The 23,817-nt window shown below is 30.4% G+C and overlaps 1 protein-coding gene across 4 annotated transcripts in view; it reads left to right on the top strand.

Annotated features, from left to right (window-relative positions):
* LOC107439020 (pregnancy zone protein) overlaps window positions 1-23,817 on the top strand; it is a 113,962-nt gene that overhangs the window by 2,143 nt on the left and 88,002 nt on the right. For 2 of the 4 annotated variants that reach the window (XM_016051483.3, XM_016051477.2), the window contains exons 2-7: window positions 9,509-9,669; window positions 13,175-13,360; window positions 14,870-14,925; window positions 17,117-17,189; window positions 22,195-22,308; window positions 23,272-23,356. In XM_016051483.3, the coding sequence (XP_015906969.1) occupies window positions 9,509-9,669; window positions 13,175-13,360; window positions 14,870-14,925; window positions 17,117-17,189; window positions 22,195-22,308; window positions 23,272-23,356 (675 nt within the window). Of the gene's footprint in view, window positions 1-9,508; window positions 9,670-13,174; window positions 13,361-14,715; window positions 14,782-14,869; window positions 14,926-17,116; window positions 17,190-22,194; window positions 22,309-22,711; window positions 22,733-23,271; window positions 23,357-23,817 lie in introns of those variants that run through there. The other 2 variants (XM_043046296.3, XM_071186786.2) reach the window with 2 other exon arrangements.

The raw sequence follows: 23,817 nt of genomic DNA, 5'->3' as shown, positions 1-23,817 counted from the left end.
CTCTCTGGGCATGGATGTTTCTCTCTCTCTCTTTGTGCTGTCCTCTGTTGTGTGTGTGTATGATGTGTGAATGTGGCCCATCCTATAAACGGGTTTGTGGCAGTGTGGCGTGGGCAATGTTGCTCGCCTCCGTGACTTTGGTTCACAGGTGCCCACTGGGTAACGCGAAATGAGCAACAATTCTGCCATAGTATAGGCAAAGATTCAAATTCAGTGCCTGCCATTAGAAAAGAAAAAAAAAATTCTAGGTTTATACCCCAAATTAAAAATATTTGTGTTCCATTAAAATTTTATTTATTTAAAAAAAGGGGCCCCCGAACTAACGTGTTACTCGAAATAACTTTTGAACTTTGGTCGGATTTTAACTGTGTAATGTTTTGGAGAAATGTCTTATTTTTATAACAGGTAAAAAATGACTGTTATAATTTTTATAATAGTAGCAAAAAAAAAAAATTATTTATACGCCAAAACCAACTTTTTCGGAAGAAGCGTGCCTTTTTTCAACAGAGTTGGATTTATAATGCCAAAAATAGGAAGGGGTGTACAGCTTGGTTTTAAACCACTACAATACAGTTCAAGGTTTTGTTTCTTTAATGTTGTTTTAATGCATTTTACTTTGCCTCATATCTGAAAAATTCACTGAATTGAAGAAATTCTTTTACAAAAAAGTTATACATCCTCAGCCGAATTACTAATACGTAATAAAATGAAGTGCATGTGTAATGTGAAGTAAAACGAAGCTAGATGTATATGTAATAAATGAAAAAACTAATTCGTTTGTTAATCAAAAAATGTTTTTTACCTTAAAATATTTTTTTTATTTATGAAAAAAATTCATACTTTTCTGAAACTAAATGAAATTTTCTGATTCGCTTTTGTTAGAAATGTTTATACTACTAGAACTTTCCCTGCAGCATCTTTCAAAAATGATTCGCCCTTACTTTTTTGTTTCTCGTCTGTTTTTTGCTATTTCCGAAACTCGAGTTAAATAAAAGGAATTCCATAAAATCTACTTTAGGTAGAAAACAGTCTGATTTAAATTAAAAGTAAATAATATATAAAAAAAAATTAAAATCAATTCTTACTTAGATCAACAAAGAAAAATTTTATTTTAGTTACTTTTTATTAAATAATTACAATTTTTTCTCTCATATAAAACTAAAATTAATTAATTAAATTTAATTTATGAATTAATATTTGAAAAAAACTTTATTAACATCAAATATTATCCACTATAAATTCAAGAACATTTATTTTAACTTAAGTGGATGTATAAAAATTATTTTATTAACGATAGAAAACTTGATGAAGATATATAAATATATATAGGAGAGGGTGAACTAATAGTAGAAATTGAAAAGAAAAGGCGCGTGGTACCGCCATTCTACTACTTTGTGCAGGATTTCGCAGTTTTTGAACTTTGACATGTAAAAAAACTATGTTAATTCAAACTTTAGTAAAATTTATCTATATTATATTCATAACTGGACTCAGACGAGTGAATTTGATAAATATTGGCATTATTTGTATGTAATATTTACGAATAATAAGTCAAAACATACCTTGCACAAAGTAGCCCCCAAATGGGGCTACTTTGTGCAGCAATAGGAATTCAGTTTAATAATCATGTTTTTAGTAAAATATTGATATAAAATTGTTAAAAAAGTTAATTGTTGACATTTTTAAAGACAAAAACATCAAGATATGTAAAGATATTAGTTTAAAAATAGTTTTCAGCGTTAAAAAACCATTTTTTTTTTTGTGAAGAATTTTTTCTTAAAAAGAATGTTTATTTCAATACATTTGAGTTTAAACAAAAGGAAACCATATATTTAAAAATAATTATTATTACATATTTATTAACATTTATAATATTGTTAAATTTGAACATAACATCCTTGAATAAACATAACAGAACTTGCTCTTCAGTTTCTGTCAAAATCACCTGATGTCCTATAAAATATATTTTTATGTGTTAAATCGTTTTATTAATTCATTAGAAAAAATCTTTGTAGAAGAAAAATAATAGTTTACTAGGAAGTTTCACGTGTTTCTTGTGAATTTTATTAGAGATAGTATTTCTGTGGATTTTGTACTTCCGAGAAGCTTCTGCAATCGACATACCACCAGCAAATGCTTGCAAACAGAGTTGCAGCTTTTCTAAAGTGTAATCACGGTAGTTTTTCGTTCTAGGTATTTTTTTATAACGTCTGACCATTTTTCTGTCGAAAAAAAAACTAATGAAACTTTGCACAAAGTAGCCCCAAAGTGCATTTTTTTTTCATTTTCCGTTTATTTGTTATTAATTTTCAAATTTTTTAACGCTAACATGATATAATTGTTTATTAATATATAAATAAAAAATTTTGCACTTACGACGATTTTTTTATCAACGTCTTTGCATTTCACAGCTAAAGTTTCCACGCACACTTTTCGACATCCGACGTCCTCGGAAAGTTGTTGACATTGGATGAACGAAACACACTCTGAGATTGTTTTAAAATTCGAAAAAATGTTTGTAGTAATAGAAGAGACTTCTATCTTCAAATTTTTAACGTGAAATAAACATAATACTGAATAGCAACACTTGAATAATGCCAAATTCGAATTTGCACAAAGTAGCCCCGAATGACGGTATCAGATAATTATAAAAGTTTAAATTTGGGGACGTGGACCACACGTGCTATCACGTAATATTCTTTACTGAATTTATCTGACACAGAGAATATAAAATAATCAAATATTTAAATACGCGCTATTAAACTATTTTTTTGTTCAAATAGTTAAAAATTATCACTGATGTTATCTTTAAAATGTGTGACGAACTAAATCACTTAAAGTAAAATTTAATACAATGACTAACGCTTAACTAATCAGAAAATTCGATTTCGTTTTTCGCTCATCCTTATTTAATTAATGAATTAATACTCGAAAAAACTGTATTAACAGCAAACGTCGTTCACTACAAGTTCGATTTCGTTTTTCGCTCATCCTTATTTAATTAATGAATTAATACTCGAAAAAACTGTATTAACAGCAAACGTCGTTCACTACAAGTTCGATTTCGTTTTTCGCTCATCCTTATTTAATTAATGAATTAATACTCGAAAAAACTGTATTAACAGCAAACGTCGTTCGCTACAAGTTCGATTTCGTTTTTCGCTCATCCTTATTTAATTAATGAATTAATACTCCAAAAAAACTGTATTAACAGCAAACGTCGTTCACTACAAGTTCGATTTCGTTTTTCGCTCATCCTTATTTAATTAATGAATTAATACTCGAAAAAACTGTATTAACAGCAAACGTCGTTCACTACAAGTTTTAAAAAAATGTATTTGAATTTCAGTGAATGAATAAAATGTATTTTATTAACGATTGAAAATTTGAGCGAGATACATAAATATATATAGGGAGCAATAACAGTAGGAATAATAGTAGGAATTGAAAAAAATCTGATTTTTAAAAAAAAAATTGATTGGTGGCTCTGATTGTGATTTCATTGACAAAGTTTAGTGATTATCCGAAGATAGATCTTTAATCAGAATTAATTGTTCGAGAATATTTACTTGCCGTAACTTCCACCTTCGGAGTAGATGACGCATTGAAAATATACATGAAAATCCCTTGAAATATGTCTGACCTTGAACCCGAAAAAAAAAGATTTCTAGTTTTATAAGTGACGTGAGGAAAAAAAACTGACTGGAAACTCCATTAATTTATGATAACATCTTCAGTATTTCGAAGATGTTATCAGGAACTGATAAATAAGAACAGAATGAAAAAATTAATAAGGCATTGATTAATTACTTTGAAGGCTAGACGGGAGTTCAATCCATGTGTCAAACTAATAAAAACATTTAAAATTATTGAAATGTGCATTTTTTTACGGATTATCACTAAACTTTTTTTTAATATCCAACTAGCGACTAAAAATATAAAAAGTGGTAAAAATTTAATTCCTTTATATTTATTTTACTTATCTCATTATTCAATCCTAACTAACATCATGACTTACATAATAAATTTTTACATGACTTACATGCTAAATTTTAAAAAAAGTTTTGTCTGCGAAAGTACACGATTCATTTTGCATTTTTGGCATCAGGCATCATTCATTTTGCATATTTGGAGACAAAATTTTCATTGTGTTATATTTATATAAGAAATTTTAATTTGTTTTATATGCTTATACATATCCAATTTGTTCATTCTTCTTAATGAATCTCTAGCTTACAACCCCGGTTTTACGTTGTCCGTTTTCCGTATCTTACGTTATTTTTCGCCTGTGTGTAAAAATTCCCTAAACCGATATTGTGAAATTATCCCAGATTTTAAGAAAAATGTATCGCAAAACGTTACACATTTTATGAAAATCCCGTACTCTACGTTTTTCTAACAGATCAAAAATTTTCCCCCCTTTACTAAGCCAGCAGGAAGTTTTTCTGATTCTTTTTTTAAGAGACTTGTTCATTAGTCGTTTTTAGCTTTTCTGGCATTCTTTCTATTCTATCTTATTGTCCTTTGGTCTGAAAGAAGAAATTTCTGCCGTGAATCAAAATCAGAAGGGTTGTAGGATGGCCAAAGCACGAGAAGGAAGCTTAACCCTTTAACGGGCCCTTTATTTCTAGTAAAGGTAAATTAAAGTATTTTTGGAATTGAAATTGTTTTAAGAACAGTAATTTATATAAAAAAAACTCATTTAGTTTATAAAAATGCCATTTTTTGGTGGTAAATATATTTAACATGACCTATTAGGAACTTACTGACTTTTATTTTCCTTTATTTATAAAATAAATTCCTCAAATGCTACAAACTTCAAAAGGAATTATGTATTTTATAAATTTTATACGTTTTTTAAAAGTGACAAATGGTTACCAATTTTATTCAAACTCACTTCAAGAAAGTTATTGAAAAATGGAAACCTAAATTAAAAGTGGTAAAACGTGGTGGTAAGTATACTTACCACGGCCTTCAAAAGGGTTCAATTGAAATATTTGGAGTGCAATTTTCTCAAGCAAGCTTCAACCTTGGAATTATCCAATCACTTAAAGAACGTTACACTAAACAACTGGTTTAATAATCATTTATTTTTCTTGATTCCGGTGACCTTTAAGATGCTTCTGCAACAAAAATAAATGTTTCTGAAGCTCTAAATTTGATTTCTACTGAGTTGGACTAGAATGCATTACAAATGGACACAAATGGATAAAATTGGTATAAAACGCTATTTTAGTCACTTTTATAAGTTTTTGTCACATTATGTATTTCATGTTTATGAAGAAGATAACATGAAGCTTTCCTGATCATCTCAATAATTTGATAAAGATTTATGTAATTGTGGTGAATATTTATAGTATTTAAATACCTCCAAACTCTTATGATTTTTACTTGTGGTAGTAAGTTTTATGCTTTAATGTTAGATTTGAAATCAGCAAAATTTTTTACTTATTAGCTATTTTAGCAAAGTAGCAAACTAGCATTAGCAAAATCTTTAAAAATTGTTAATACTCTTACTCTGCTACAGCAGTGGTAAGTATACTTAGCATCAATTTTTAAAGTCTATGGTGAACTTTTTTACCACTTTTAATTTAGGTTTCCATTCGTGAATAACTTAAGCTTTTTTGAAGTGCGATTGAATAAAATTGGCAAACATTTTTTAGTTTAAGGAAACGTATAAAAGTTTAAAAATGCATAATTCCCTTTGAAAACATTGTAGCATTTATAAAAGAATTGTCATAAATACAGAAAACTAAAAGTCAATAAGTTCCTAATAGGTCGTGTTAAATATGCTTACCACCAAAAAAAATAGCATTTTTAAAAACTAAATGAGTTTTTTTCCTTATATCAATTACTGTTCTTGTAAAAATTTCAATTCTAAAAGTACTTTCATTTACTTTTACTAGAAATTGAAAGGTTAAATTGTACCCACAATTTTACCATTAAAGTTTTTTCCAAACTTTCGTTGCAAAAGGAAAGATTCTTTACATACAATCAATATGGAAGTGTCCACAATATTTTGTTCTGTAACTGTACATTATTATTAGTATCATGGGGGTATTTTCTTATGTTAGCTACCATTCAATTTTTAGCAGAAATTCTTTATTCTGTAGCAGAAATCGTGAAAGTTGGCAGCAATGCATTTAACACGTTCGTTGCCATTCACGCGATTTAGTGAGACGACCTTCGTCTCTACAGTGTATAAAGAAGATGAAGTGGTAGCCTGATGCATATTATTATCCAACTATTTTTGCAAAAAATAAATTGTTTGCATATTGTTTATAAAAAATAAAGCTCATTGTATATTTTAAAAACTAAAGTAACTCTTTATGGGGTTAAATTGTACCAGAATTAACAAAAATTATGCAAGTTTAAATTTTTTACCAATTTATAAAATATTTTCAGAAAAGTAAGCATAGCATTTAAGCGCATTTTTTTTCTTCTAATTTTGTGCTATTTCCTCTAAGAGTTAATTCTACACAACTCATTAAAATTATAAAACACTAAAAAAAAAGGGATTTTCTCTAGTTAGCTAATCAGTTTTGAAAAAGTTCGGAACAATTCTCAAGTAAGAGGAGAGAGACCTTGATCTAAATTGTGTGCAAAAATATTTTCCTTGATATTTATTGGGTTCATCAAGCGATAATCTCTTTCAGAAATCTCCTCTAAAGAAAGATAAGAAATAGGGAACGTGAGATTATAACACCGAAATGATTGGAAGCCGTGTGTAATTTGGGATTTTCTCTCAAACCCAAAACTAACAAAACATTCTGAGAAATTTTCCGTCTATCCTAACAAGGTGCCCATGTGTCTTCCAATATTAATACATATTAATTAAATAATTTCGTTGCATCCAGATTTCAGCATATTAATCTGTATATGCTATGTAACCTATGTATCTGTATGTAACCTATTAACGCCGCTGTGTGGGTTTTATTTTATTTTGCAAATGAGATGTTTAAAGTGCAATTACTAGCGAGTTGTATTCCATTAATTTTTAAATTAAGTGATGCATTTTCAACTTGTGTCGAAAAATTGGCGACATTCCATTCACTGAGGTCGAGAACTCCTATTAAAATTAAAACACACGGTTAGAAAGCTAGTTTAGTGGTTGTAACGTAATAAGTTGTGTTTTTATGCATAGTGGTTGTTTTCGATAAAAACGAGTTATTTAAACTATCGCGTTGTGTTAACAATATAAGTATTGATATTTAGTTCTGAAAAAGGTTCAGCTGTTATTTTTAAATTAAAGTATTTTGCTTGTTTGACAGTTTTAGAGCTATGGTTTTTGAATTTTTTTTAGAGCTCTGTAAAGGCTTTGACCCCTGCATTCACTTTTTATTCCAAATATTCATTAGAGGGGGGCTTGTCAGAATTTTATACAATTTGGCTTCAGGGGTTATTTTCGCATGCTCAATCGAATAAAGTAAAAAAAAAAGTAATCAGTTTTTTTCAAAAAACTGCATTTTTGTGTCAAAATTAATGTATTCCACCATGGTTACAGTTAACTGTAATTCATATTTTAAAGGAATCCTATAAGATATTGCGATATATGAGATAATCCGAGCAACCGTTTTAAAAGTTATATGGGTGTTTCTTTTTTTATGACGACTGTACACAAATATATATTTTTATGATGTATTAGTAACATCTTCCACTTAAGATCTGTAATTATAAAATTATGATTTGTTTAAAAATTGAATACTAGCTAATTAAAAATTGAATACAAGAAAATATCCACATGATACAAATATTAATGTGCAGTTACAGGACAAAATAATGTAGGGCACTTCTATATTTGTTCTATGTAAAGAATCTTTCTTTTTGCAACGAATGTTTTGAAAGATTTTTAATCGCCAAATTGTGGGTACAATTTAACACTTTAATTTATAGTAAAGGTAAACGAAAGTATTCTTGGAATTGAAATTGCTATAAGAATAGTAATTGATGTAAGGAAAAAAACTCATTTAGTTTATGAAATTTTTGGTGGTAAGCATATTTAACATGACCTATTAGGAACTTATTGACTTTTATTATTTTCTTTATTTATGGTAATTTTTTTATAAATGCTACAATATCTTCTAAAGGAATTATGCATTTTGTAACTTTTAAACGTTTCCTTAAACTTAAAAATGGTTGCCAATTTCATTCAAGCGCACTTCAAGAAAGTTGAAGTTATTAACGAATGGAAACCTAAATTAAAAGTGGTAAAAAAGTTCACCATAGACTTTAAAAATTGGTGCTAAGTATACTTACCACTGCTTCAGAAAGGGTTAAAAAAACATGCTGGAAGCTTTTAGAAATGGTGTTCTTTTTCATACAAAATTTGCATCGAGTAAGATGAGCGTAAGAATTTTAAAGATTCTTTTCTTTTTTTTAACACGTTCAATGCCACTCTAATTTTACATGGCTTGCCCGTCTGACCAAAAAATTTTCTCAGTATGCGTCGCATATTTTGATGAAATATTATTTATAACAAAACAGTTAATTTTTGTTATCATTCGTGTAATCAAAATTTACTCGAATTATGGGTTTCTAATACTTGCTTGGCTTCTCTGACATTCAACATCTTAATACCAACATAATTCTAAAAGCATTATTTTATAAATATCGGAGTCTTATTGATTACTATCAAATTCACTTCAAATTTACGTCCTGCTTTAAAGTCTAATTAAAAGGAACAACGATATCCTCTTCCATTAGGAATATTTCACTTTTTTTATGTAATTTATCTACCTTACTGACTTTTACGAAGAAAGAGTAAGTATTTCGGAACAGGTACCCAGTTCCATGTGATAAGTGAAGTTATTAACCGCCTTGATTTAGTCGATCCGAATTTTACATGGGTAAAAATTACTTTGTTTCAAATAGCTTCGAGCATGATCTTTCAAACTGCGCAAATAGTTTTGCTCAGTAAAATCTTAAAAACATTTGCTGTTGAAAGATAGAATGTTTACATAGAGTTAGTATAGAAATGTTCGCATTATTTTCTCCTGTACCTGCACTGTAAAAACATATTTTCCATCCTAGCAATTGGGTGTTAATGGGTAAAAGCCTAAAATCACCGAAAAATGTACTGTAGAAAAGGTCTGTGTTTAGTTGACAACCTTTCCAACCTCTTTATAGGAGTTTGTGAAGAAATAAGGAAACCAGAAGGTTGCCATAGCCTTCTTCAAAATTGTAACTGGCTAATCAGCTCTGATTGAATAAAAAACCCAAGTTTTGATTGAGTAAAAAAAAAAAAAAAGGTGAGGAATTAAAAAAAATAGTACAAGAATTTTGTAAAGATTTACCTGATATTTTTTTTCCAAATAGGCTATAGAAGTAAAATCTTAATAATTAGATTTTTTTCGTGTCTGATATTTTGTTAAATTCAAGATTAAATATTTAATTCTTGCTTGTAACCTGTTATATTTTCAGGTGCCAAAATGGTACGCGTACCACCAGTTTGGTATAAAAGCAAATGCTTCGAAGTACATAATTTTAATAGCTTTGTTTCTTTTTGCAGGGGATTTATTCTGACGGCTCCAAAGTTAATTGATGCCGGAAGTACAGAATACTTTACCTTCACAGCGTTTGATGTCCCTCCTGGAGGTGTAGTCTCTTTAAAACTATTAAACTATTACACGAACACCTTATTGGCTGAGAGTGAAGTCAACGTTTTAAATAGTAAGTACGAATGATAATTTACCCTAAAATTCAACATCAAATTAAAATGGATGCGTTATCTTTTGAATTTTAGAATTTTTGCATTGAGTTAAATCTTTCTTAGGCCAACCGGACTGTGTAAGAATCAGGGAACTGGCCATGCATCGGAAAGGTTCTGGGTTCGAATCCCGGGCAAGGCATGGATGTACTATTTGTCTCTGTACTATCTGTCCTTACTGTGGGAGCAACGTTGACCCACCTAATAGGGTGACCCTGAAAGAGTGGCCAGCAAATCTGCCCAGTAAAATGCCTGAATTGACGAAATGTTAACATAGATGGGCATTGGAAATAAAAAAAATTGAAATAATTAAAAGATCGTTCGTATTGGTGCTTTCACTTCAGATTGTTATAATATCTTTTGTGTCGATGTTTCTACTATGTATTGATCTTAAATTTTCTTGTATTTACGCATTAATTCCGTACTATCTATACAACATGTTAGATCTTTCGTGTTTCCACCTCATAATCATGTCACATCCTTTGTATTGTTGTTAGGTTTTTCGTATTGATGGCTTTTCTTTAGATTCTTACTGATGTTTGGTATTTCGTACAGATTTTTCCACAAAGTATTGATGTTAGATCTTTCGTATTGATGTTTCCCTATCGCAATCAGGTTAAATATTTCATATTGAGGTTATATTTTTCGCATTGATGTTTTCACTTCGTATTGATATAAGATCTTTCGTACTGATATTAGATATTTCGTATTAATTTTAAATTTAAATATTGATGTCAGATTTTAGCATTGATGTTTTCATTTCATAATGATATAAAATATTTATCATTGACAAATCCACTTTGTATTGATGTTTGAATTTTCGTATTGATGCTTTTCTTCAGATTGTTATAAGATCTTTCGTAATGATGCTAGGTATTTCGTATAGATTTTTTTCCATAAAGTATTATTGTTAGATTTTTCGTATTGATGTATCCATATCGCAATCATGTTAGATCTTTCGTATTGATGTATCCATATCGCAATCATGTTAGATCTTTCGTATTGAAGTTATATTTTACCCATTGATATAAGACCTTTCATTCTGATGTTAGAATCTCTCTCAAAGATGTTTCCACAAAGCATTGATGATAGATTGCATTGGTATTTTCACTTCGTAATGATGTTAGATGTTTCGGGAAAATGCCATCTTGATCCACATAATCAAGACATTTTCCTAACAGCACGACTATTTGTTTTAGTCTAAAATTCTTAATTTGATTAAAAGCGATTTTGTTAAACTCTAAAAATAAATAATTTACATGAAAAGCCATTTTTAGTGAGGATTTATCACATTGTGGAACAGAAAAAGTTGAACCTAAAATTTAGTTTAAAAAAAGCCACCATCGTTTGAACCTTCCAAGTGATGAGGGTTACAATATTCAATAATATTTTAAAATATTTAAAGTGGTTGGTTACAAACCAAAAATTTGAAAAGATAAAAGCTATTAGAATTTTAGTGGCTTATATTGCTGCCAAAAGTAAGTGAGATAGTTTGTATACAAACTCCCTTGAAAAGATTAATAGAGAAACAACTATGACAGATTTATTTATTTATTCATTGTAGTTCTCTTCTACTTTTGAAAATCTTTTGCAGGGAGCGAAGTTATTGCCACCCCTGTTTTCGCATTCAATTCCATTGGAGTGGTTTAAAAGAAAGGAAATACCTTGAATTACTTTCGATCTAATAATTAGATTAGACTAAAGCAGCGGAAAACAAAGGGAAATTTTGGGCGAAACGAAAGGAGCGTTACTTTGAATGCCTAATAAAGAAATTTAATTTTAAGATAGCAAGAGGATAAAGAGCCCCTTTTTTTGAGTAGTGACAAACTTTTAGTAACTTTTATTTTTTAAAAAGAATCCCGCAAAAGAGACTCCGGAAAAAAAAGAGGGGGCAAAAGCACTGGAAAAAGAGCACCGGCAAAAAGCCCCTTATAATCTACACTCGGAAAAAACAATTTTTGTTGCATTTATATTAAGTACCTGATCTTGAGCCATGATGACTCAGTATTCGCCTGCCAATAAGGTAAACCGGGTTCGTATCCCAGCGATGGCTGGTCGATACGAATTCAGCATCCGGCTTGCACCCATCACAGTGCTGACGTATCCTCAGTGATAGACCGATCATGGGTTAGAGTCCCCTTACTGTCAGGCTAACCGTGGGAAGTTTTCATTGTTTTCCTCTCCATGTAACCAAATTCGGATTAGTTCCATCAAAAAAGTCTTTTACGATGGCAAGATTTCTCCCAATATCTGATCCAGGGTTTCACTTGTCTTCTGGGTTGGGTTCAAAATTACAGGGCTACGGAGTTGAACATTAGCAGTCGTAAACCCCAAATTGGATCAACTGTTCAAGGACGGTTATAATTTATAAAGTACCTGATCTTACCTAATTCGGGTGTAAGGATTACCTAATTTGGGTGTAAGGATTTCAATTCTGAGGTTAGTTTTGTTCGAAAAGCTATTTTTTCTTTCAAAATATAATTTTGAGCTTAATTTACTTTTTGTCTGAATGGACAAGTTTAAAAAGAACGTGTAGGCTTATATGCATGCATGTACACTTGTATGTTCCTTTAAAAATAACTCTAGAAACATATGGTCTTAACGTATCAGGAAATAATATCAGAAAATAACTCAAAAACTAAAGTGTGTTATCACCTTCTTCCTAGCACTCCCTACGTATCAAAGATGTGGGGACTCTTAGTATCCATTTGAATGAATTTAAAACAATCCTGGATAGGAATATATTATTAAATTGCATAGAAACTGTCACTTGTAGAGATAAACCGATTAGAAATCAGCCACCCGGATATATCTAAGATTCGTTCAAATTTCTCGTAGAAATAATAATAAGGATAATAATAATTGTTCCCTAGTACTATTATTTAAATTTAATGTTCGATTCGATTCAATCCGTTAAACCCAAATACAATGTAAATAAATGCATATTCAAGCTTACTTATATAGTTTTTAAAAAATTAATTAAGATACAAAGTAAATTTGAAGTTGTCTAAAAGAAAATTTTAGTACTTCATCTGTTTTTAAATGTAATAGAAGTATTATAATATAAGTAATATAATATTATAATATAAGTAATATAATATTATAATATAAGTAATATAATATTACAATATAAGTAATATAATATTACAATATAAGTAATATAATATTATAATATAAATAATATAATATTATAATATAAGTAATATAATATTATAATATAAATAATATAATATTATAATATAAGTAATATAATATTACAATATAAGTAATATAATATTATAATATAAATAATATAATATTGTAATTTAAGTATTATAATATTATGTTTATAACTAATATATCAACTAACAGTAGTCTCTCATGAGTTAAATGACTAATGACATCCCTGCTTAAAAAGCATTTAATTTTTCTTATTGCATCGTTAATTTTTGGTTATTCGATATTTTCTTTCTTTTATAATTTTTGTAGATATGAATATGTGGGTTGAAATGGAAGTGCCTCCGATTCCAGCTGTCTCAAAAGCAAAATTACAGGTTCAAGGAAATTTCAGCGATGGCTACAGAATAAAGGCAGAAAAAGAAGTACACATACGTCACAGCTCCGTTCTTACTTTTGTACAGACAGACAAGCCGATCTACAAACCAGGCCAAATAGGTGAGACATGATACTCCTCTCTATCATATGCAATCTGGAAAGTATTATCCCAACAATTTTGATCGAAAGTTTGACCGACATTAAATAATAAATAATTCTAAAACAAATTTTATGTAGAATTATCTTTTGATTCAAAATTTTATAAATGTGCTTTTAATTAACTTTTATTTACTCTTGGAGATATGGTGAAATACGCAAAAAGTAGAAATTAAAGGGTTCAAACTTTTGCCCATTCTCCTGCTAAAACCATGGTTACCTTACTTTATAGATCGCAGCTACCCTTCATATTTTGACGATCAAAAGTCTAAATTCGTTGAAAAAACTTATTTATAATCAGATAAAATACGTTTATGTGTTTGATTTCGTCTGCATAAATTAATCAGGCATATTTCAGGTTAAGTTCTCGAAGAATTAAAATTAAGTCCTTGCGAGTAAAAATCCGAATAATAGATCAAAAATTATAGAAGTGATTTTTTTTTTACGCGCACACGATTAATTGCAAATAGTTAAGTGAACAAACATCACGTGTTACAGTTTTATTTTCGTTTGTTTCAATTCTAGTTTCAATAACAATACAAAATCATTTGAAAAAAGTTATCAAATAATGATTCAGGAATTATTTTTTCGTATGCTATTTGCTTTGTTGAATTAACACTAATTCTTGACCAAGAATAATAATCACTGGAGTAAGTGCATCAGTGGGAACATGCATTAAAAGTTATCAAATAATGATTTCAGGAATTAATTTTTCTTGTGCTATTTGCTTTGTTTAACACGAATTCTTGATAAAGAATAATAATCACTGGAGTAAGTGCATTAGTGAGAACATGCATCAAAAGTTATCAAATAATGATTCCAGAATTAATTTTTCTTATGGTATTTCCGTTATTGAATTAACACGAATTCTTGACCAAGAATAATAATCACTGGAGTAACTGCATCAGTGAGAACATGCATTAAAAGTTATCGAATAATGATTCAGGAATTAGTTTTTCTTATGCTATTTGTTTTGTTGAATTGACACAAATTCTTGACAAAGGATAATAATCACTGGAGTCAGAGCATCAGTGATAACATGCATTAAAAGTTATCAAATTATGATTCAAGAATTAATTTTTATTATGATATTTGCATTGTTGAACTAACACGAATTCTTGACAAAGATTAATAATCACTGAAGTAAATGCATCAGTGAGAACATGCCTTAAAAATTATCAAATAATGATTCAAGAATTAATTTTTCTTATGCTATTTGCTTTGTTGAGTTAACACGAATTCTTGACAAACAATCACTGGAGTAAGTGCATCAGTGAGAACAAGCATTAAAAGTTATCAAATGTGATTTCAGAAATTAATTTTTATTGTGCTAGATGCTTTGTTGAATTAACACGAATTCTTAACAAAGGATAATAATCTCTAGAGTAAGTGTATCAGTGAGAACATGAATTTGTATTAATCTCTAGAAACTTTATTTTTATGAAAAACTCAAATATCGTGTTTGTTTTTCAGTCAAGTTCAGAATTCTACCAATGGACAATCAGTTGAGACCACTAGAACCAAATACGGTGAGTAAACATTTCATACTTGTATGTAAGTGAACATAAACATTTATTTTGAACATAAAGAAACGTCCTTAAAGCTAGTTCTCAGTTCAATAACAGAGAAAAATTCTATGTAAGAATATTTAGTAATTTAAGTTAGGGAAAAGTTTATTCAAAATAAAATTTGCGATTGCGAGTAAGTTTATGTTTTAAATATTCTCTAATGCAACAGAAGTAAAAAATACTTTACTAGTTTCTTATCACTTCCGTCTTAATGGCATACATATTCTGCTATGCCGAGACTGTGGGTACACGAGGCAAACTCAATTAATGTAATCTCTGGAGGGAGCATAAAAGCATGATTAATTTTCAAAATTTCATTGCAGGATGTACATTTATCAATATCTAAATATAGAGAGGTGGCTTAGAGGATAGAACGTTCGTTTTTCAATGAGGTGAACGGGCTCGAATCCCAGCGATGTCTGGTCGATTCGAATTCCGCACCCGGTTCACACCGACCACAGTGCTGACGCAAAATCTCCTCAGTGGTAAACGGATCATGGGATAGAGTCTCCCTACTGCCAGACTAGCCGTGGGAGGTTTCCGGGGTTTTCTTTTCCATGTAACGCAAATGCACGTTAGTTCCATCAAAAAAGTCCTCCACGAAGGTGAATTTCGCCTAATACTTGAGCAAGGATTCCCTTGTATTCTGGATTGAGTTCAAAATTACAAGGCTACGGATTTGAACATTCGTAATCGTAAAGGCAAAATTAGGTTGGTCGTTCAATAAAGGTTATAAAATATCGTAATATAAAATTTAAATTAGTTTATGTAAATGTATGCAGATATTATTCTATGATAAAATATTAATTATTTCCAGCAAGATACTCAAATTTTATTTAAAAAAAGATAATAAAGATTATTTTAATTTTGTAGGAGAGCTTTTTTTTAAATATTCTAATGCCTTAAAGCTTCATTATTAAATTTATAAAAAAACTAATCCTTTGTCTTATGTTTATTTGCTGTAACATAAAAATATTCAACAAAATTAAACGAAGCAATTTTTAATTAATAACAAAATTATCATTTTAAGATTCTTCACAAATTGCACAAGATATAAGCATTAAGTGACTACTTCTTAATGTGATCGAGCGAAAAAATTTTAAAAAATTTTTCGTCTCAATGTAGTGCGGTTTTTTTAGAAACTAATGAAAACAATCCGATTTGAAATTTTAAAATATTTCTAACAATTCTCTGAGCAATTTTTGTGTTTCTTTTTATACAGAAAGCCTTAATGATAAAGGGTTTTTCACAAATTTTATCGTGTATTGTTAAACAGGATTTATTAAAAATAACACCGGCATCGTGTTGGATTATCAATCTAAAAGTATGTTTTCTTTCCTTCGAGAATCACATTTTGTCATACGGATGATTCATTACGGATTAGGTATAATTTATTAATAGATTTTGTTTCATGATACTAAGTAAAATATGTGAAATCCTTTTATCATTTAGAGTTTTCTTTTAAAAAGTACAAAAACTACTTAAAAAATTGCTAGAAAATTTTTGTATCTCCAAGATATTCAAATTAGATTTTTTTATTAGTTACCAAACATGATTCACTACAAAATCATGATTTTATTTTAAATTTCTTCACGCATGCGCAATAGGAAAGAATTACTTTAAATGCTCATACCTCAATTTTTTTTTTAAAAAATTCAAATTTTTAAACGATAATTTTGTTATTAATTTAAAATTACTTCAAAAGTTTTGTTATATTATTATTAACTTTTGTTAAAGTTATAGCAAAAAAAACATTAGACAAAAAATATTAGTTTCTTCTATAAAGATATCAAAACCTCCATAAATATTTAAGCTAGATTAAGGAAATTTTATGCAAATGTTGCAAATAACAACCAAGGTAATCGTTACAAATTACAAGGTTCCTTCTATATTTTTGGCACAGGATGTTCAAAAATACTTGTTTCGTTCGTAATTTATGACCCATCGCTCTCAAGCCTCTGAAAGCTTTCAACATTATTAATAACTATGAGAAATCGCATGAACTAAACACACCTCAAAAGTTACAAAATAATCTTCTAAGTATTTCTTGAGAAAAAAAGTGGCAAAAACTGAAAGTGTCTCTTCCAATACTGTAGGGTAGTGTATAGTAAACAAAATTGTAATAACAACCTCTAATTTAAGCTTGTCTTAGGTTGGCGACATTTGGATAGAAGATCCCAGTGGTATTAGGGTGGCTCAGTGGCATAAAATAGAATTTAAAGAAGGTAAGTCAATTACTATTGCATTTTTAATTCGTCGCCAAATTCTCATTATTAGCAGAAAAGTTATTCATAGTTGGCGATAATTTTTTTGACTAATTTTAAGAGCCTTAAAAAAAATTGCTAGTTCAGCAGTATCCGTATAGCTTTTACATTGTGGAATATCGTTTTCCTTGTCGTTATGTGTTAATTTCATTTCGTTTAAGGCAGTAGTTAAGCCATTACAAATATACAGGGTGTTCCAAAATTATCTTTACAACTTCAAAAATTCATAACTTCGAACATAAACAAGATATTTTTATTCTGTCTTTTGCATGTATTACTGCAACTAATAAAGTTTTTTCTCAATAGGCTGAAAAGTTATAAGTGAGGATGTGGACACCACAACAGAAAGCTCAATGCGTCTCATGGTTCATAGAGACGAAATCAGATACACAGGTTCAACGGAACTTCAGGACAAATTTCCAAAGAGACCCACCATCCAGACCCTCCATCCGTGCATGGCACACAAGCTTCATGAGCACCGGATCAGTATTGCATAAAAGTGGAGCCGGACGACCCAGCACAAGTCCAGAAAATGTGGAGCGAATACGGCCATGAGACGCATTGAGCTTTCTGTTGTGGTGTCCACATCCTCACTTAAAACTTTTCAGCCTATTGAAAAAGAAAACTTTATTAGTTGCAGTAATACATGCAAAAGACAGAATAAAAATATCTTGTTTATGTTCGAAGTTATGAATTTTTGAAGTTGTAAAGATAATTTTGGTATTTGATATCTTCAATTGAAAAATCATCTTTTGAATTATTAATGTCAGTTGAAACACGAGTAATATTACCTCTGATAGTTTTCCGTTTTCATTTGAGTAGCGAAATCTTGTCATTCATTTCAACAGTAGTCGCCATTTTTTAATTTGTCTCGATTCGTAAAAGAGTTTTCGACACCAAAAATTTTGTGCTCTGGGATACATAAATAAAAATTTAAAAGGCAAAAATGTAGATGTAGAAAAAATATCTTACAAAAATATTGTGCAGTGTGATACATGTGAAATGTGCTGTGCATTAAGACAAGAGAACTGACAATACAGCAATATTGTTCAAAGACAATAATTTCTTGGTTGTTAAAATTTATATTTATAGAGCAAAACGGAACACAAACATAATTTTAACAGTTAAAATTTTCATTGCAATATAAAACTTAATAACCATTTTCTAAGTATTAGATAGTCAAAGATTATTTTTTAAGATAAAACATAGTTTTGCTATGACAATGAAAATAAGAAAGTAGCTTATAGTAATTCAAATACCTGAAAAATATTGTGTTATGTGAGCGTGGTATCAGAGAGACAAATTATCGTTATAAAGTACTGATACAATACAACAAGATTATTCAAAGATAACAATTTGTTGGGTATTAAAATTCATATAGATAGAGAAAAACGGAATAAAAAAAATATTTTAAAACATTTAAAATTACATGCGTAAAATTTTTATGGCAATATGGAACATTTTCTATAGACATAATAACCATTTTCTAAGTATCAGATAGTCAAAGATTATTTTCTAAGACAAAACATAAATTTGCGAAAACATTGTTTAGAATTTTACAGTTATTAACTTCTCATTCTTTTACTGCTTCTCCAGCTGTAGCAAAACGTATACTTTAATACAGCACTCTCCTGGGGTGCCATGGCAACCACGCTGAAGCCAGTTGCTCGGATAAGACACAAAATAGTTAGAAATTGGCCCTTGTGTGTTGTTTATATCTTTAAAGAAATTTCATTAATGTGTGCTTTTTTTCGACAAGTAGTCAGTAAAAAAAATCATTAATGAAAATAAGAAAGTAGCTTAGAGTAATTTAGATCCCTGAAAAATTTGGTATTATGGGAGCGTGTTATCACGGAGACAAAATATCGTTATTAGACACTGAACTTATTTAAGTAAATCATCCAATAAAATCTCATAAAGCAGAAATATCGTGTAGATTCTCCTAAAAGCAAAATTTCATCCAACATAATTTCATCCAACGAAAGGCAAAATATAGTGCAAGAGAATTTCAAAAAGTCAAAATATCGTGCAACAGAATTTCAAAAAGTCAAAATACCGCGTAAAAGAATCTTAAAAAGTCAAAACATCGTGTAGAACATCGTGTATTAAATGTCGCGTTTAAATACTCACAAAGATAAAATATCATGCAACAGAGTTTTACAAATATCGAAATATCGTAAAACGAAACTCAAATGGACATATCGTGAAATAATCACAAACATAAATAAGTAATTTATTTAAAAGAGTGATTACTTTTCTTTATAAGCACGGGGGGTTATTATAGGGAAAAGCAAATTATAGGTAGGTAAAAGGTACGTACTTTTAGGTACTTTTATTTACGTCGCACTAAAGCTGCACAATAGGCTATTGACGACAGCCTGGGAAATATCATTGAGGATGATCCGAAGACATGCCATCTCAATTTTGATCTTCCGCAGAGGGGATTTCTCCCCTGTTTTGGTAGCCCGAAGATCTGCGCTCGAAGTCGAGGACTTTACGGCAGAACAGTTTAACGAGGACCAATACCGCTCGCTCTCGGTCCTACGCAGGCTTTCTAAAGTGGTCACCCACCCGCTTACTGACCGTAACCAGAGATGCTGGACTTCGGTGTTCTACTGGGAACCTACGTGGGAACCTGCGGAACAGAAAATTACAGCGAGGTGTCTAATATTTCAATTTTTATAATATTTGTTTGGGAACATTTTAATCATAAAATTCACAGTTTAAACTTAGATTATATGCTTTTGAGAGAGTAACGGTCATAGTAGGTTTTATAGTTTTGCGCTTGATATCTCTGCATAAAGTGCGCTTACGTTAGTCGTGGAAAACTGACAAAAATTCCCTTTTAGTTGAGAAGCGTTATCATTCGTAGCAAGCAACGAGTTTGGTTATCAGGAATTTCGATTTTGTGCTTACTCTTTCAAATAAATGCTTGTGCGTCCTCATTCCAATCACAAATCATAGTAAACAAGAATCGGAATGGAGAATCAATCAGTCTCTTGCTCCCGAAAAATATTTTATCAAAGTTCATCAGCCGCTATCTTTTGCGAATTTGTTTTAAAATAAAAACAGAGCTTGGAATATTTTTTAAAAAAAATCAATGGTATTGAGAAGAATAAGTATTTCAAAACATAAACAGTTAAAATAAACTATTGTCAATAATTTCATATATATATATATAATATTAACATGCATTTCAACAGCTTGGTTTTTCGTGAAATATTTTCTCTCAGTGGCTGCGCACTAAAGCAGAAATTTCTCATTAGAACTTGACCCTTTCATTTTATTGTTGCACGAACATCATCAGACTTGTTGGTTCATTATTAAGACGGCTTCTAAGCCCTTCTCCAGTTGAAGAACAGATAGCACCAAAAAAGAGAGGAGTACCACAAAGATACATTCATAGTCACAGCGAGATTCGAATCAGTGGATCGTTGATACCGTTTACCTTGTATATATCTGTTTAAATAATTTGTTCTGAATCACTTGATAAAAACAGTTCTGAAAATATGGAAACCTCGTAGAGTAGTTGGAGGGTTTGTGTTTACCTCTTCCCGAACCGAAAATGGTCCCCCAATGAATGAATCATAAGACACGGTTCCCCGTAGATCCCCTTAGTCACCGTAGTGCCTGACTGCGGTCAGTGAGCGGGTGGGTGACCACTTTCATCAGTCTACAAAGAAACAGAAGTTGAGCGGTATCGGTCCAAGTTGTTCCGCATTGGACTGATCGTTAAGACACGATTTCCAACAAATCACCGAAGTCAAACATCACTGGCTGCAGTCAGTATGCGGGTGGGTGACCACTTGGATTAGTCTGCGTAGGGACCGAAGGTGTGCAGTATTGGTCCTCGTTTAACTGTTCTACAGTAAAGTGCTCGATTCGCGTGCAGGTCGTCGGGCTGGTGTGCTATCGCTCTGCAGAGGATCAAAATTGTGATGTCATGTCTTCGGATCATCCTCAAGGATGTTTCCCGGACAGTCGCCAATAGCCCATTGTGCAGCTCTAGTGCGACAAAAATGAACTACAACAACAACAAATCGGTCCAAGTTAAATTATTCTATCGCAAAGTGCTAAATTTGACGCTCAAATCACCGGGCTTCTGAAAAGGGGGTATGGGCATCTCCTCTGCAGAAGATCAGAATAATTGTGATGGCAAGTCTTCGGATTATCCTCAAGAATGTCTTCATATTGTCCCCGACAGTCCATTTAGCAGCTCTAGTGCAGCGTCAGTAAGGTACTCTTCTGAGAAAGCGTAAATGAAACAATTTATTTCACGCGCAGGTTGCCGGGCTACCGAAGCGGGGGTGCCATCCCCTTCGCAGAGGATCAAAATTGTGATGGCATGTCTTCAGATCATCCTCCGGGATGTTTCCCAGACCGTCGCCAATAGCCCATTGTGCAGCTCTAGTGCGACGTAAATTAGCAACAACAACAACAACAATTTATAGTGACAAAAATCTACCTTTGTCAATATGTAAAAGGACGTTGTTTTAAAACAAAGTGCATATTTTCTAGTTTTAAGTAATGTAAATAAGTAATACAAGTTATCGTTTGACAAATAATTCTATTATGGTAATAAAATTGTATAAATATTTTAGAAATTATAAGGGTTTTACTCACCAAAACTAATTTTTATTTGATTTTTTTTTTTTTTACATATGCACTGTAGAGAGTGTTCTAAAATTTCCAAAAACAATTTTTTATTAAAAAACTAATCTTAATAACTATCTCTTAGTAACTCAACAAGGGAAAAAATAATCTTAGTAATCTCTCCTAGTTACTCTTAGTAAGTTGTTAAGGGTTACACTACATAAAATCGAGCGAATAGTTTCATAGGTTGGAACTACCAATACTCATGTGAATGGTTTTGGAGGGAGGGATAGAAGTTCGTAAAATTTTACTTTGCATGAATAACACAAGTAACAATATATATATTAATATATTATTTCTTCCTTATTGTTAGGAATGGTGCAGCTGGAACTTCCGTTGTCTAATGAGCCTCCACTAGGATTGTGGAACATAAAGACAGTCATCAACGAGGTCACCACTGCACAAAGGTTTGAAGTCGAGAAATACGGTGAGAATACATTTTTAAATGTTTAATATACACAACAGTTAATAGTCGGAATGTTCAAAGGTGATATGTTGCATCTATGTTGCATCAGTAGATAAAGTATCTATTTTGGATAAGATATCTACAGTGGATAGCTGCTATCTATTTTTGGAAGGTCAGCCGGACAGCGGAAAAGAATACTGTCCGTGAATGCTACAACAATTTAACAATTGAAATTGTTATTTAGACTGTTTATTATATGCTGGTTATGGTTGGACATGACGCTGCTCGACAATTATGCATATTTATAGAATAAGTCTTGTTATTTTTTAAATCTTTACTCCTACTTTTCTCTGGAGGGAAATTAAATAATCATTAACATAATTTGAATGAAAATTTTAATTATTTAGCAGTAAAATATGAATTTAATTCATTCCAAACTATTTAGGTAATTGAAAAACTTTATAAATTTTTATTGTTTTTAACTTTATTTCATTTTTTTATTCTTTTTGTTGAACTGTTTCTATTCGAAAAGTAAGTATCTAAAAAATGTTTTCTTAAGAACAAACTTTTAAAATTTTGTTCTGCATTAACTTATTAAGATTGGCATAGTTAAAAGATTTTTTTCTTAGTTTTACAATCGATAATTCTTGATTTTGATAAAATAAAGTCATGAAAAAAACATCTATTGATTTGAATAAAAATTTGAAACTTGTTGATATATCATAAATTTTTGATTTTGCCAATCGATCTAGAATATTATTTCAACCATTTTTCCTTGAAACTCTTCATTCTACTTCCTTTTACTTTAAAAAAAGATTCAATTTTTTAAATAAAAATTTAACTGATCGGTAAAATTAGATCCCGTAAGTCTGTAAAAACGCAGTTAGAATTTCTTTTCTTGAAGTATACAAATTATATGGAAAGCGTTTAATTAGGCTTAAAAAAATATTGTTCTAAAATTTGTTTTCTAACTTCAATTTTTAGTGCTCCCGAAATTCGAAGTGAAAATCAAACCACCATCAATCATAATGGCCGATGCTGAAACAATACCTGTCGAAATCTGTGCCTGGTAAGCATTAAAACTTAATCATTAAATCGTAGCAAAGAGTACATTCTAAAATACACATTGAATTGATTTAATAAATGGAATACCATGCAAAACAAACTTAATGCTGCCGAATTACAAAATGAAAACAAACCACCATCAATCAAAATGTCCGACAATACTTGTCAAAACCCCTGGCTGGTAAGTATTAAAACATAGCGAAGAGTACATTCTAAAATACACAATGAATTTGTACAATAAATGGAATTCCATGCAAAACAAACCTTTTAACAATAGAGATTAAAAAAGCTGATAGTGAAACGGTTTTAAACTTTTTATTATCGCTAATCTTTAAGTTTAAGGAAGAAACACTTTCAATTCAGCCAGAAAACTTTACAGTTCATACATAAAAAAAAGTTACGAAATTAAAATTTCGACTCTAAAATTTATAATTCTTTATGAATTTCTAAATCTCTATTTTTAAC

Source organism: Parasteatoda tepidariorum, chromosome 9, assembly GCF_982258835.1.
Source record: "Parasteatoda tepidariorum strain Cologne lab strain chromosome 9, Ptep-v5.0, whole genome shotgun sequence".
Taxonomy (NCBI): domain Eukaryota; kingdom Metazoa; phylum Arthropoda; class Arachnida; order Araneae; family Theridiidae; genus Parasteatoda; species Parasteatoda tepidariorum.
This window is presented reverse-complemented; position numbering and strand designations above follow the sequence as displayed.